Source organism: Equus asinus, chromosome 30 (genome assembly GCF_041296235.1).
Source record: "Equus asinus isolate D_3611 breed Donkey chromosome 30, EquAss-T2T_v2, whole genome shotgun sequence".
NCBI lineage: Eukaryota > Metazoa > Chordata > Mammalia > Perissodactyla > Equidae > Equus > Equus asinus.
The window spans coordinates 2,320,488-2,336,719 of record NC_091819.1 but is presented as its reverse complement, the minus strand read 5'-3'; the positions used below and the strand labels follow the sequence as shown (position 1 = coordinate 2,336,719).

Below are 16,232 nucleotides of genomic sequence, written 5' to 3'. Positions count from 1 at the left end.
AACAATAATGTTCAGCTTATTTACTAATTAAATTATAAAAAGAGGTTAAACGTAGTAACAATTTCCACTAACAATAATGTTCAGCTTATTTACTAAATAACAACGTAGTTCCAGATCACAAGCACCTGCTATCATACAATAGCATTTTATTAAAAATTTAAGCTGTTATATCATTTTGAGAACTCACAATTATATGCATTTATAAAAACAGAAATTAAAAACAAATAGTAAATTGTTTTAGTCTTACTGGTTGCTTTCTCTGCCCATTTTCACCTTTACAAACCAGCAGGTCATGAATTTTTTCATTATACACTTCAAAGAAGCTCATCTCCAGGTGATAGCTGATCTAGTGGGAACAGAAACAGTAAGCAATTTATTTCAAAAGTCCTTGCACTTTTTGCAAATCATGTATCTGATAAGGGTCTAGTATCCAGAATATACAAAGAATTCTTACGATTCAACAACAAAAAAGACAAACAACCCCATTAAAAAATGAGGCAAAAGACCTGAACAGACATTTGTCCAAAGAAGATACACAAACAGCCCAGACACACAGAGCTCAACATCATTAGTCAGTAAGGAAATACAAATCAAAACCATGATGAGAAATCACTTCACACCTACTAGATAACTATAATAAAAAAAAACTGGAACACAGCAAATACTGATGAGGATATGGAAAAATCGGAACCCTCCCACATTGCTGGTAGGAATGTAAAATGGTGCGGCCACTACAGAAAACAGCGGTTCCTCGAAAGGTTAAACTTAGAGTTACCCTGTGACCCAGTAATTTCAACCCAAAAGAACTGAAAATAGGTATTCAAACAAAAATTTGTACACCAATGTTCATAGCAGCACTATTCACAGTAGCCAAAAGATGGAAACACCCAATGTCTATCAACTGATGAATGGATAAACAAAATTTACTAATTTTGCAACATTGTTTGGCCATAAAAAGGGATGAAGTACTGTTACATTCTACAACATTGATGAACCTCCAACACATCTGCTAAATGAAAGAAGCCAGACACAAAAGCTCACACATTGCACGACATTCCATTGGTATGAAATATCCAGAATAGGTAAATCCAGGGAGACAGAAAGCAGGTCAGTGGGTGTCAGGGTTGGTGGGAGGGGAATGGGTTGTAAGCACTTAATGAGTACGAGGTCTCCTTTGAGGATGACGAAAATTTTTTAGAACCAGAGAGAGGTGGTAGTTATACAACATTATGACTGTACTAAATGCCACTGAATTTTATACCTCAAAATGGTTAATTTTATGTTATGCGAATTTTATCTCAAAAAAATTTTTAATTTGAACAACAAAAGTCCTTCCATTTCTTCTTCTTAACTTCTAGGTAGGGCTCAATTCAATCCACTAAGTACCTACCTACCATGTGCATGGCTCTGGGCTGCAGTCAGAAGGATACAGAGAGGCCTAAGACAAGATTCTTGCCCACGAGGTTCCATCTCAGAGAAACACAACATGCCCTCCGATGGACAAGACAGAGCAATAGAAAAGCGAGAACCAAAATGAGAGCTCATGACCACAAACAAAACGACTAACCAGAAAGGGGGAAATGAGGTGGCCCGAAAGGCTGCAGAAAGAGAGAAAGGCCGTGAGGCATGAGGCATGGAGCGCACCGGACCCCGAGCATGGACATTTGAGCTCAATCAGTCCTTCTTCCTGGTTGGGCAGAAAGCAATCCTCAGACTAAGCAGGACTTTTGATTCAGAAAGACAGGGAATGAAGGTCAAAAAGGGGGAAAGTTGCTTCCTCGTGGCTTTTTGGAGCGTTAGGGCGTGGCTTCCTTACTAGGGAGATAAGTCCCAGCCACTGGCCCAAAGGGAGTCCGGAAGCACCCGATACGAACAGAACTGGGAGCTTCCAAGTGATTTGGGTTCAACTCACCAAGTATTTATTGGGCCCCTAGTACACAGCACTCTTCTAGGGGCCGGGGGAGGATGTGAGACAACTGGACACAGTCATCCTCAAAGACCGCACCACCTCATGGGAGGCGCGCCACAGTATACGAGCAACACACAGCAGACGGCTGTGCTTAGCTCCTGGCAGAGGGAAAGAGCACTTCCAGATAAGGGACCAGGAGCATGGGACACCATGTGACTATGAGGTCACTCACAAATGCTGCTGACGCAGGCACGGGGGCTCAGCATCAACAAACATGTACTAACGCCTATTAAATACAAAATAGTGCAGTGTGTTGAGTTTCAGGGAGCCTTGGAGATGAAAATGTAGTGGGAGGTGGGCCGGGAAAGGTATGACGTTGACTTTGCAGGGGACCATACTCTCTTCCCCTTAGGGTCCCCTGCCACCTGCTGGCTATGCCACTTTCTACTATCCCCATCCACATATTACCACCCTTTGCCATCCTGAATAATCCCAAAGTTGATCTAACCAGTCACTTAGCTGGGCTCACTGCGTGCCAGGCACTATTCAAAACCTTTTAGACAGTTCAACCCATTTAACCTTCACAACAAACCCGTGAGAAAGGTATCATCATCATCATCATCCTCCTCATCATCATTTCATTTTCTGTGCTGAAGCAGAGAGAGAATTGTTCAGAGTCACACTCCTGGTAAAGTGACGGAGCTCGGATTCAAACTCCGTCTCCACAGTCGATGCTCTGAACTGTTACACCACATTCCTCCCAGTGATAGAGTCACGCCACGCAAAATCTGAGCCTCCCACATCTGTGAAATCATCCCCAAGACCCCTCGCTCGGGCTTCCAGTACCTTCAAACTACTCTACCCCCAAACTATTCAACAGCCAACAGAGGAATCTGACCACAGCCCACAGCTTTCTCACCCCCTATTCCCACTGACCTTGGACCTGGATCATGTTCCATCCTGTAGTCTCCAGACCACCATGTTTCTATCGGTCCCTCTCCTCTGATTTTCAACTCAATTACTTGGGGCAAGAGGGTGAAGGGAGGGAAAGAAGGTAGAAGACGGGCAGTGTATCCACAGTGAGAGATGGAAGTCGTCATCCACTCCACTCTGCTCTTCCTCTCACGTTCTCAAGAACGCCATCAATATCCACGCTGCTTCTCCAACCAGAAACATTGATTGCTCTCTCCTCATGCCCCATTTCCAACAGTTGCTAAGTCTCATCGGTTCTACTTGCTAAGATGTCTCAAATGTGTGCCCCCTTGTTCACCCCCACTGTCACTATGTGAGACAGCTCCTTGGCATGCCTTACATAGCTTACTGGTCCCACAGCTGGTCCTGTGCAGCCAGTCCCAGCTCCCTTCTATCCATTCTCCACATTGCAGCCAGAGCTATGTTCTTTAAGGAGCAAATATGATCATACTGCTTCCTTGTTTAAAATCCTTCCACAGCCTTCTAGATTCCTGGAAGCACGGTTCATGAAGCCCTTGACAAGCCAAGTTCTGCCTGCCACTCTAGTTCCGTCTCGTCACTCTCCACCCTCAAATTCCATGCTTCAAGCAAAGCAAACAACTGTCCATGGCTTCCCCCAGGCTCCCTACTCTCTTGCTTGCAAATCTTGCACGTGCTGTTCCCTCTGCATGGAATGTGCTTCCCCTCTTCACCCAGCTCATAACTATTATGTTTCCTTCAAAAATAAGCTCAGTTGTCCCCTCCTCTAAGAAAAGTTCTGTCTCCTTCCAAGTGCACATATCCTCGCAGGGCCCTGTTCTCACTCTATCACAGTATTTAATTTATTTAGTGTTCAATTGGTTGTACTTGGCTGTTTACTGGCCGATTTCTCCCATTACACTGTTTTTCCTTTTTTCTTTTTTTTAGATTGGCACCTGAGCTAACATCTGTTGCCAATCTTTTAAGTTTTCTCTTCTCCCCAAAGCCCCCCAGTACCTAGTTGTATATTCTAGTTGTGGGTCCTCCTAGGTGTGACATGTGGGATGCCACCTCAACATGGCCCGATGAGTGGTGCCATGTCCGCACCCAGGATCCGAACCAGCAAACCCCTGGGCCGCCAAAGCGGAGTGCACGAACTTAACCACTCGGCCACCGGGCCAGCCCCATCATTACACTCTCTTAACTACAGGGCCTGGGTCTTTTAATTCCATACTCCCACATCTAGTACAGTACTGTCCCAACTTTCCTATCATAAGAATTACTAGGGGAAAAATATGAAAATTAAAAATTCCCAGGCTCCCCTCAGACCAACTGAATCAGAATCTCCAGAAGAGAATTTTAGCAAATGTGCACACGCACGTGCAAACACACACACACCACACACACACACCCCTGCCGCATCACTGCTGATTCTTGTGATCAAGCAAATTTGGAAAAAAACTGGTCTAACAGACTGGCTGGCAAACAGCCGAGGCTCAGTAATGCTTGCTGAGTGAATGAATGAATGGGTGAAAAGGGAGGCCAGCGGCGGCCCTTCAGGTGCAGTGCAGTGGGAAGAGCACGACCGTTGAAGTCGAACCTGGGTTCAAACTCCAGCCTCTGACCCTCTTTCTGCGGGGCGGCGTCTGAAGTTTAAGCCTGCCGCCCTTAGTTAAGTCTGCGCAGCTGCCTCCGTAGAGACGCACAATGGAACGTAATTGCCACACTGTGAGTCAGCACAAACACACAAGAGCAACAAAGCAGAGAAAGCTAGAAAGACAGAAGAGATGACCCCTCTGTCACCGTCCGCCAGGAGAAGCTAATGCTGAACCCAGAATGCCTACCCTCTCTCCACCCCTCTGTTCTAAAGGAGAGGCATCCAGAAACTAGAACCACGTCTGCTGAGCATTTCCCTAGTGGCCGTGACTCGGATCCTAACCTGATCCGACTGCTCTCTAGTCCAATGGGAAGGCTTGCAGAGACCATGAGAACATACCTCTTGGGTTTGCTTTTTGGTTACTTGAGCAAAAAGATCTTCACAAAATCTTGGAATTATTCCTGGTTCTTCACTAAGTCCCATCATCCTGGAAAATATGTTATGAATAGGGAGAATGAAGCTAATTAGTTCCTTTTTCACTCTTGTTGGGGAAATGGGTTGGGGAGGGCATGGGGAGCAAGCTAATTAAACCTCGTCGTTAATAACTAAGAGCCTGGGCCCTGGAGCCAAATCTGCCCCAGTTCGAATCTTGATTTCACCACTTATTGCCTCTGTGACCTTGGAGAAGATACTTAACTTCAGTAAACCTCCATTTCCTCTTCTCTGAAGTGGGAATAAACAGAACTACCTAACTCAGAGGGCTGCTGTGAGCGAGGACAAGCAGAGCCTTCGGCACAGCGCCTGCAGTGTGGTAAGAACTCAGGAAACGTCAGCTACGACGAAACCGAGCATTCCCCTCCTGGATGGGTCATCACCACACCACCTGGGAGATGAGTTAGTTTAGTTCTCACGACAATACTTACAAGATAACCTCTCTGGGCTTTGGTTTACACGGGAAGCGTGATTTACAGGAACATGGGGCCAAGGATGCTTACGAGGTAAACAGTAACTCCTGCCTAAACTGAAGCCCAAGTTTGCAGAACTAGCATGTAAAACAGATGAGATTTGAGCCCAGATGCGTGTGGTCTCAAAACTACATTCTTTCTATCAAACCCTGCTGCTTCTCAGACAAGAAGATGTAAACACTTCTGGATAAGTGTATCTGCAACAGAACGTACGTGTAGGACTTCCCAGAGCCGGTCTGACCGTAGGCGAAGAGACACGTATTGTAGCCTTGCAGGGCCCGCTGCAGGAGCGGGGCGGCCAGGGCCTCATAGACAGCCGTCTGGCTGGCGTAGTCAGGATGACGGTCGTCAAAAGACCAGAACGAAACATCGTAACTAAAAGTGTACACTTGTTTCATGTCGGGGTGCTCCACGGCTATCTCGTCCCCGTTCAAGAAGACCACCTGGGATGCTTTGTCCATCTTCTCTCTTTAAAAAGCATCACAAAGAAGCAGAAAAGAAAAATATCAAGTTACTGCAGTTATTTTGAGTATTATTCCCACAGAATATAATAAGGACCTCAAAACTAGTTAAATATAACATTCCTCAAGGGCAAGCTAATTCTTTAGTTCATGTGGAAAACGTGGACCAGCAAGCATAATTATAGTGGGTTTCCAAAACGTATTTCCTGTGGCTCCAATGCCACTACTCAAAGCGAAAGCGGAGTTCCGGATTTCTTGCTCAGAAAGCCTACCCTACGTTTACAGCATTTACCCTACGTTTACACTTACCCATCTTTTCCCACCCCACCTACTGCAATCTACCGATACTCAGTTCAAATCTGAAAACTCATTTTTAATATAAAGAAATTTGGGAGGTACGATTCTACATAAAGTTGGTATGAAATACAAATATCATTCCAACAAACACAGTTAAATATAAGTTTGGATCATAACTTTCTTCTGGCTATTAGCTACTGCTCCCGTTAATGCAAAGATCCCTCCCTCCTTTAGACTACCTCCCTTAAAATCACGGGCCTTCATGCGCATCCTCCTTCTAACTCAGACTTCAGTGGGAATCTTGCACCTACTCCACATTTGCAGAAAAACATTATCCATCCTTGTCTGGTCCCAGATATCCCTTTTTCCCCCAACTCTGCTTTACATCAGAACTCATCCTGGAAACCACGTGCCTCGTCCATCCAACAAGTGCCCCTCCACGCCAGCCCTGCTGCTGACGGGGCTGGTCTGAGGAGTCTGGAATCAGGCACAGGGTCCCACACTCAGTTCTCTTCAGGGCAGTCATTCATCTCGGGTTCTGTTCCTCAGGCTCTGTTCCTGCTGTTGCCTCTCTTCCCATCACGGTTCTTGGGGCTTTTCTGTTAGATGTCCCCACTCTCTCCCATCGGCTCACCCTCAGCTCTCTCCCCTTACCACCAACCCCACACTGTGGCTAAAAGGCTTTACAGCGCTGCACAACTTGCCTTTAACAACTGACCCTTTAGGTTCAAACTAGAGGTTCCTTCCCCACTGCAGTGGTCACCTCGTCCTCTTCTAATTCGCTGAGACACACAACAAAGTTGAAACCTACTGACTCTGTGAGGTTTTTCAGTCTTCCTTTAAAGTATTTTAAAATAATTAGATTCCACATTCACACTGTCACGGCCATCTTTGTCAAGCCTACCTGTAATCTGTGACTGTCTCACCCACAACCCCTTTGGAGAGAGATCTTACGACTTTCCAAAGGCAGAGAGGAATCAGACACGTTACACATCGCGAGCTTGGCTGTACATCTAAAAGGTGCACCATACCTCTGGCTGAAGGGCCTGACACGGACCGCCACTGTCACTTGACTGTTCTCTACTTTCAAGGGGTCTGTCTCTGGAGCGGCGTTCTGAACTGCAGTTTCTCCTTCAGGAGGGAGTGTATTTTCTTGGGACCCCTCCTTTTTGTTTGCAAGAAGAGAATTTTTCGGCTTGTGTTTAACTTGAAGGCTCGGCATCCGATGTTTCAGCATGGACTCGGCTGGGCTCTTAAGCTGAAACACACCGCCCTTCGGTGTCAATCTGTGTTCTGTAATACATTTCGTAGGTGTTCTTTTTTCTAAGCTTTCAAATTTATTTGGAGTTTTTGCAATATCCTTCCCAGTCCTCCTGTGGTGTAAGTTTCCCGTCCCTGACACTTTGCTGTGCGACTTGCTCTGAAGAGGTGTGGCAGCTGAGGGCCCAGATCTAACGACAGCCTGACTCTGGGAGCCAGTGGGTGCTCTGGCACTTAAGTACTTAACTGCAGCACTTTCATTTGCCCCACTGAGGGTAGAAAACGTTTCTTTGCATTTTTCATCAGCCGCCATTTCAACATCTTTTGGGTCTTCAGCTAAAGGTACAGAAGATGCAACAGAGGAGATCTTATAATTATTTACAATCTTTACATTCGTACAAGGTTCCCGTGGAGCACAATTATTTCCTGTTTCACCCCCCACGTTCTGTGTTGTTTTCCACTTTCCCACAGACTCTGCTTTAGCGCGACGTTGTAATGTAAGACATGTTTCTGCTGTTTTCTCAGTGGAGTCTCCCAACTCACTACAAAGCAAAGATGCTTCTTTGTTCTTTGTGACTCTTCTCTGAAGTGTCAATCTCCCTGCAGGCTTAGGGCTTAGGGGCCTATCTCCTGTTTTCTTACAGGCAGAGATAACGTAAGTACTATTGATGTCTCTGATTTTACTCGCAGATCTCAATAACGAATCATCATTTTCACATTCTGACACATCCGACTTCAGATGCGGCTGTAGTCGGCTGCTCTGGGCGGGGACCCTCGGCGTGGAACTCCTGGGGAGGGGAGGACTGCCGAGGACATCGCTATCGTTCCTACCACACGCAGGGAATGCCGACATTGTGGCAGCGAGTTATTTCAAAACAGAGTCCCTGTAGAACCTATGCTCTTCTTTGGATGGTCATGTGACGTCCAGCCATTTCCTAGGTATCAGTTTCCAAAATTATCGGGTAAACTACAAAAAAAAAAAAAAACCTTAGATTGCACAGACTACAAACAGGCTTTAGAAGTATGACAACGCTCCATTGTGAAAGTAACTTCCCGGAGGAACACATTAGAATAAATCACGCTCTCCAGCTCAGATATTGGTCCCAAGCAGCTTCAGACAAATCTTTGCCCTCAAAGAGCTTGCGATCATTATTCAACAAATATTCACCGAGTCCCCATTATGTGCCAGGCCCTCTGACCGATAGTATGGATTTCAAAGACAAGACCTCTGTCTAGAAGGAAACCACAGATAACCTTTATATCAGGCCAATTGTGCCAAGTGACTTACAAGATGTAAAAAGCACACGCCAACAAAGATATACGACCAGCCAATAAACACAGAAAAAGATGCTCAACATCACTAATCACTAAGGAAATGCAAATCCAAACTATAATGAGCTACTACATGACACCCATTAGGATGGATACGATCAAAAAAACAGAAAACAGCAAGTGTTGGTGAGGATGTGGAGAAAGTGGGACACTTGTGCACCGCGGGTGGGAGTCTAGAATGGTATAGCCACTGTGGAAAGCAGTATTGCAGTTCCTTAAAAAATTAAAAATAAAATTACCATATGACCCAGCAATTCCACTTCTGGGTATAGACCGAAGAGAATTGAAAGTAAGGTCCCCAAGAGATGGCTGTACACCCATGCTCATAGCAGCGTTATTCACAACAGCTAAAACATGGAAGCAGCCCAAGTGTCCATTGACCAAAGAATGGTGTACAAAATATGGCAAGAAAGAAACTCTGCAATATGCTACAACATGGATGAACCTTGAGAACATTATGCTAAGTGAAATAATCCAGTCACGAAAAACAAATACCGTATGATTCCACTGATATGAGGCACTTAGAGAAGTTAAAGTCACAAAGACAGAAAGTATAATGGTGGCTGCCAGGGGCTGGGGGAGGGTAGAACGGGGAGTTGTTATTTAATGGGTACAGAGTTTCAGATTTACAAGATGACAAGAGTTATGGGGATGGACAGTGTTGATGGCTGCACAACAATGTGAATGTTTGTAAGGATGTACACTAAAAAAATGTTACACCTGGGGCCAGCCCGGTGGCGTAGTGGTTAAGTTCACACTCTCCACTTCAGCGGCCCAGGGTTTGCAGGTTCAGATCCCGGGCACAGACCTACATACTGCTCATCAAGCCATGCTGTGCCGGCATCCGACATACAAAGTAGAGGAAGAATGGCACAGATGTTAGCTCAGGGCCAATTTTCCTCAAGCAAAAAAGAGGAAGATTGGCAACAGATGTTAGCTCACGGCCAATCTTCCTCACCAAAAAAAAGTTACACTTAAAAATGGTTAAGATGGTAAATGTTATGTGAATTATAACACACACAAATAAAAGGTGCATGTCGGGAAAGATTTTTTGGGGGTACCCCCAGCTTGAGGAGTAGGGAGAGGGATTAATGGAAACTCTAGCTACTAAGTAGCTACCAAGTCAAAGGCTAGAGTAAAGCATTTTCTAATACTTGTTGAATGTATATACAACATTGCCTCATGGAGATTAGTTTGAGAGGTGTCACAAGGCAGATTATTCCCAAAAAGGTATCAGACAACAAATATAAGTACTATAAATTAATTGCTAGGTTGATAAAAATTACAAGACCAGAAAAGTAGAGAGCCTGTTCTCCAGCAGTTAGACAACACGGTAGATGGGTGTGCATGTAAATATGTCCACAACATCTATCCAGCATTCATGCTCCAAAGTGTCCACACAAATAATCAGCAACCAATCTACAGAAAAGAAAGACAGAACTCACACATCTCAACAGCAAAGAAGCCAACAACCCAGTGAAAAAAATGGGCAAAAGATCTGAACAGACTTTTCCAAAGAAGATATGCAGATGGCCAACAGGAGCAGGAAAAAATGTTCAACATCATTATCAGGGAAATGCAAACCAAAACTACGAGACATCACCTCACGCCCGTCAGAATGGCTATAATTAACAAGACAGGAAACAAGCGTTGGAGAGGATGTGGGGAAAAGGGAACCCTCATACACTGCTGGTGGGAGTGCAAACTGGTGCAGCCACTATGGAAAACAGTATGGCGATTCCTCAAGAAATTAAGAATAGAACTACCATATGATCCAGCTATTCCACTGCTGGGTATTTATCCAGAGAACAAGAAAACACAAATGCATAAAGATACATGAACCCCCATGTTCACTGCAGCATTATTCACAATGGCCAAGACTTGGAAGCAACCTAGATGCCCATGAAGGGACGGATGGATAGGGGCCAGCACATGGCCAAGTGGTTAAGTTTGCACGCTCTGCTTCGGCGGCCCAGGGTTTCCCTGGTTCCGATCCTGGGTGCAGACATGGCACTGCTCATCAAGCCAGGCTGAGGCGGCGTGCCCCACACAGCACAACCAGAAGGACCTACAACTATGTACTGGGGAGATTTGGGGAGAAGAAGAAGAAGAAAGAAAAAAAGAAGAAGATTGGCAACAGATGTTAGCTCAGGTGCCAATCTTCAAAAAAAAAAAAGAGCCAAATGGATAAAGCAGATGTGGTGTATATGCACAATGGAATACTACTCAGCCATAAGAAACGATGAAACCTGGCCATTTGTGACAACATGGATGGACCTTGAGGATACTATGCTGAGCGAAATAAGTCAGAGGGAGAAAGTCAAACACCATATGATCTCACTCATAAGTAGAAGATAAAAATAACAAATAAACACATAGAAACAGAGACTGGCTTGGTGGTTACCAGAGGGGAAGAGGGGTGGGAGGAGAACCAAAGGGGTGATCAGACACATATATATGGCGACGGATGGTAATGAATCTTTGGGTGGTGAACATGATGTAATCTACACCCAAAATTTATATCTTATAAACCAATGTTACCTAAAAAAAAGAAAGAGAGAGAGAGTCCAGACAGGAAGCACAGTGGGTAAGTTTGTGCCCTCCACTATGGCGGCCTGGGGTTTGTGGGTTCCGATCCCAGGTATGGACCTACACACTGCCCACCAAGCCATGCTGTGGCTGCGACCCACATACAAAGTAGAGGAAGAATGGCACAGATGTTAGCTCAGGGCCAGTCTTCCTCAAGCAAAGAGAGGAAGATTGGCAACAGATGTTAGCTTACAGCTAGTCTTCCTCACCAAAAAAAAGAAAGAAAGAAAGACAGAGTGATATCTATTGAGCTGAGGACTGCTCTGGGAAAAACAAGTTTTTAGGCCAAATCAGATTGAAACCATATAGCTCAATATGTGAAAACTTCGTATGATTCTTGTTATTCTCATCAAATGAAAGAGAACCTGAGCGACAGCTAAGAGGCCACGCTTCTGGTCCACTCGGCATCAAACTGGTTATACCGATAACAAGTCTTTAGAGTTGCAGGCCGGCTCTAACCTGTAAAATGACACCTGCTCCCGCTGCTCCACAGATCACTGCTATCACAGAATGAAAGAACGGAAGTCGATTTTTAAGGAAGTCTTTTAAAGTCCTAAATAAATAACGATGGGTACCAAGGATCCGCCAGGATGCAAGCATCTCCCGTCAACCCTTTATCCAAGGGCACGGTCTTCCCGTCTATGGAAGCGAATGTAAAGGCAGGGAAGAGCGGGGCCACCAGGCGCAGCTGAAAAGGATCGGCTACCTACCCAGGCGGACCGGCGTGTGGCTCGTCCGGGAAGCCTCGCCGCGGACTCTGAGGAAGACTGCCAGGAAAGGGAGAAGGGAGGTCACAGCCCGAACCCCGACATCCCGGGGGACGCGTCCCCGCTGGTCACTACTGTGACAGCCAGTGTTCCCCTAGAGGCCAACCGACCGGGCCGGGCCCCGCGGGGAGGCTGCGGCCGAGAGGCCTGGGGGCCCGGAGACCCGGTTCCGCGGAGGCGCCGCCCCGCGCCCCTCCTTCGGGGTCCCCACCGCCCCCACCCGGACCCGGGGTTTGCGGGGGACCGAGCCGGGTCCACTCGCCCGCCCCCAGCACTGAGACCTCGCCCCTCCGCCGACTGTCCCCGAGGACACCTCCCGGGCCGGCCCCGCGCCACTCTCAGCCGGCGCCCGCGGCCGCTGCCATTTGAATGCGCGCCTCGCCTTCTGATTGGCTGCCTGGCGTCGCGTCAGGCGCCGCGCCCTCGCTTCCGCCCGCCCCCCGGAAGCGCCTGTGTTTGGGCCGTAGCCCCGCCCCGCCCCCATCTCCTAGGCAACAGTCCCCGCCCCCAGGCCGCGCTACCACGTGGAGCTCGGGTACCTTAGCATCTTTCGCGAGGAAGGGGCGGGTTCTGGCCGCGGGAGGCGGGCCGGTTAAAAGGAGTTTAAGCGAGAAAAGTGGCACGATGCTCTTGTCGATCCTCCGGGAGAAAGAGGCAGAGTCTGTCCGCCTGATGTCGAAGATGTCACAACCGGTTCTTTGCCCCCGAGTTAATCATAATAATACACTTTTCTGGTTTTTCCTGCCCAAAGCGTGAGATAGGAAATGTACTAAATGCCTTACGTGGAGTTTTTTAATTTAATCCTGAAATCCTACGAAGTAATTAGTATTAGCCCCACTTCACAGACGAAGAACTAAGGTTTAGAATTAATAAACTTGTGAAGTAAGAAACGGAGAATTAGTAAAGTGGTGTAACTAGAATTTCGAAGCAAGTGTCATATTTAACTCAGTTCCAACAAATATCCCAATAAGATTTTGAAACATGAAAAAAAATAACAAAAATACATTCTGAGAAATAGATTAGTGAGAGGGACTCTGGTCAAACATATTATAAAGCAACAATGTATTTCAAAGGGCAAAAAGTGCAGATAATGGAAATGTATTCAATGGGATAGAAAGGGAAAGCAGAAGTGGCTTCCACTATATAGAAAAATTGAATGGATGATAAAGTAGTCATTCTAAAACTCACTCTAAAAATCATTCTAAAATGTAGTTAACATTAAGTGATAGAGAAACCATCAGAAAAAAACAATAAGATACTTATCAGATCTATGGGAAAATGACATTCAGTTAAGACGCAAAAGAAGATATGGCCAAGGAAAATGCTCACAAATTCAAATACATAAAAATGTTAAGCTTATGTCTAATTCAAAATAATAAAATGTAAGCTAACTAAAAAAATACTTTGTGACAGCAGATGTAAAGAACTCTTTCAATTTTCTAAGGAAAATAAGTTTATAAATAAAATAAATAGAATATAAAAATGGGCAAAGGAATTTCACACAAAAAAGAATTCACACACACACCCCAATAATTCATATAAAAATAGAAGGTAAACACCCAACCATTAAATTTGAGCATTAAGAAAAATTAGGAGGGGCTGGCCCCGTGGCTGAGTGGTTGAGTTCCCATGCTCCACTTTGGTGGCCCAGGGTTCACCGCTTCGGATCCTGGGTACAGACCTGTACACCGCTCATCAGGGCTTGCTGTGGCAGCGTCCCACACAGAAGAACTAGGATGACCTGCAATTGTGTACTGGGGCTTTGGGGAGAAAAGAAAAAACAAAAAAATGAGGAAGATTGGCAACAGATGTTAGATGAGGGCCAATCTTCCAGAAAAAAAAAAAGAAGAAGAAGAACAGATGGAAAGCTTTTTAAGAAAAAATTAGATATAAGTAAAAGAATTTTTTTTAATTTTAGTGGTGATGATTTTACATGAAATTAAAAGTATACCTTCCTAGAGACGTAAATTGGTATGCTTCAGTGTATCCCTCATGATTAGTATAAGGCCTGATACATGTAGATGCTTAATAAATATTTGTTAGGTAAATAACAAACCCTTCTAGAAAGCAATATAATAACGTATTGGAAGAACCGTAAAGATATTTGTACTCTTTGACCCAATAACCACACTACAAAAATATCTTCTAAGAAAATATTTCAGTAGAAACCAAAAAGTATGCAGGAAAAATAGTCTATCCATAGTGGCGCCAAACTGGAAAAATTCTCAATGCACAGCCACGAGAGAATGCTTTAAATGGTCAAAAATGTGGAAAAAAATAAATTCTATTACAACTATTGTGCCCATTAAAGTTATAATTATGAATTAAATAGGACGAGACAATGCATGGCCTATAGACCAAACCATAATTTGCCTCCTAGACTCTGAGCCCAAGACGGAGCAGGAACGTGTCTGTCTCATTCTGTCTCCCCAGGACCTGGCAGGGGACCTTATTATAACTCTAGCCACACTTCCGCCTTGTTGTTCTTTCTCTGTTGGAAGCTCCCAATTTAGTTCCAACCACAGGAATAATACTCCACGGAATCAAGGGCTGCCTGTGAGCATCTCCATGTTACACAGAGGAATTTTGGGTTTTTATTTATTACATTATTGAGATGGTGTTTCTCTCTTCATGCTCCTCTCTTCAAAGTCCACAGCCAGCCAGCAGAGAAAGTCACTTCTGGTGCTCCGAGTCCTCACCTGGAAACTGCAGATGCTAATGCTACCAGCCTTCCAGACTTGTCGTGAGGATTAAATTAGATAATGTGGGCCGAGCGCTTAGCATGGAGCCTGGCGCGGGATTAAGCTGCTAATTGTTAAGATACTAAATTGCATAGCCTGTTAGGATTCTCCAGAACACTGACAGGCCTCATTCAAGGCCAGGACTGAGGAACTGGCACCATGCATTGTACGGGCTCTCTGTTCTCATGATAATGACACAGCTTGTTCTATGAAGGATGAGGATTCTGATTTAATCCCTAGAAACAACCGCCAGATGAAACCGTGAATCCTTTTGTAATGGACTCCCTGTACTCGATTAAAAATCAGGAGAGGGCAATGAAAAGCTCTCTCTAAGGGGGAGCAGAATTAATCTCCATTTTGCTACAATTTGAATACATTTTTTTTAGAACTTCAAATCTTGTATGCTTTTCAAAAGAAGACAAGAAAAAGGATTGCAGAAATTGCAGATTGGGCCAGCACAGCGTTCACAGGGTGAGCAAGCTGAATGAACCTCATTTCGTTGGAAGCCTGAGTTCCTCCCAGTCAGCGGCCAGCATCCTGCCTGACTTAGGGAGATGGCGCCCGCCCCACAGCCCTGAGCAGCTGGCAGGATCCGGGCTCTGCTCGCCAGCTCAGGCACAGGGAGTACTTGGTTACCACCGATACAGCAGCCGTCTAAAATGCCCTGTGTTTCAAACTTGTTTTCAAATTTCACCCATTAAGATAGTAGTTCCTTTGGGAATCTGAAGTCATAAAACCTGCTTGCCACTCAAATCGCTTTACTCTTTACTCTTTACACTTAAATCACTCAAATCTCTGAGCCCTGGCTTCCTTGCCTGTAAAATGAGGAGATAATACATCAACAATTGATAGAAAAATCAAATTAAATAATACATGTGAAACGATTTTAAAAATGTGACATGTGTATACAAATTTAAATTGATATATGTTTTGGCGAGACACAGTGAACTGTCAAATATTTGTGAGAACTTAAAAAGATAATGTATATGAAAATTGCGAGCTCATCGCTTGGGACACACGGACTCCATAAGTACGTGAGCTAAATCAGAACCGACTGTCGCTAGTCATTGACGATAACTCTACTGATGGTTTTTTTTTCTTCGTTTTGATCTCATTCACCAGTAGCTGCAAACTCTCCTTCGTTTAAGCTCTTGTTTAGCTCTGGCCTCAGAGAAATAGGGGTCCCTCCTGCTACTTAGGGCCAGTCCCACACCTGTGTGCTGGATTCATCTTCTCCCCCTCCCCAGGGACCTCTGTACATCAAATCCCCATCTTCACTCTCTTCAGCATCTCTCTCATCTGAAAACGAGAAGATGCCCCCAGCCCTCTCCTTGCCCTCTGGCTCCTGCTCTCTCTCTCCATCCTTCCTCATTTCCCGGCTCCC

The 16,232-nt window shown here is 45.2% G+C and overlaps 1 protein-coding gene across 2 annotated transcripts in view; it reads right to left on the bottom strand.

Annotated features, from left to right (window-relative positions):
* KIF14 (kinesin family member 14) overlaps window positions 1-12,483 on the bottom strand; it is a 53,068-nt gene extending 40,585 nt beyond the window's left edge. The window contains exons 1-6 of one of the 2 annotated variants that reach the window (XM_014829376.3): window positions 12,389-12,483; window positions 12,051-12,107; window positions 7,191-8,386; window positions 5,615-5,869; window positions 4,836-4,923; window positions 248-346 (exon numbers count right to left, since the gene is read on the bottom strand). In XM_014829376.3, coding sequence (XP_014684862.3) covers window positions 248-346; window positions 4,836-4,923; window positions 5,615-5,869; window positions 7,191-8,272 — 1,524 coding nt within the window. In that variant the 5' untranslated portion in view covers window positions 8,273-8,386; window positions 12,051-12,107; window positions 12,389-12,483. Of the gene's footprint in view, window positions 1-247; window positions 347-4,835; window positions 4,924-5,614; window positions 5,870-7,190; window positions 8,387-12,050; window positions 12,361-12,388 lie in introns of those variants that run through there. The other variant, XM_044762816.2, reaches the window with a different exon arrangement.
* Window positions 12,484-16,232: the final 3,749 nt, after the last annotated feature.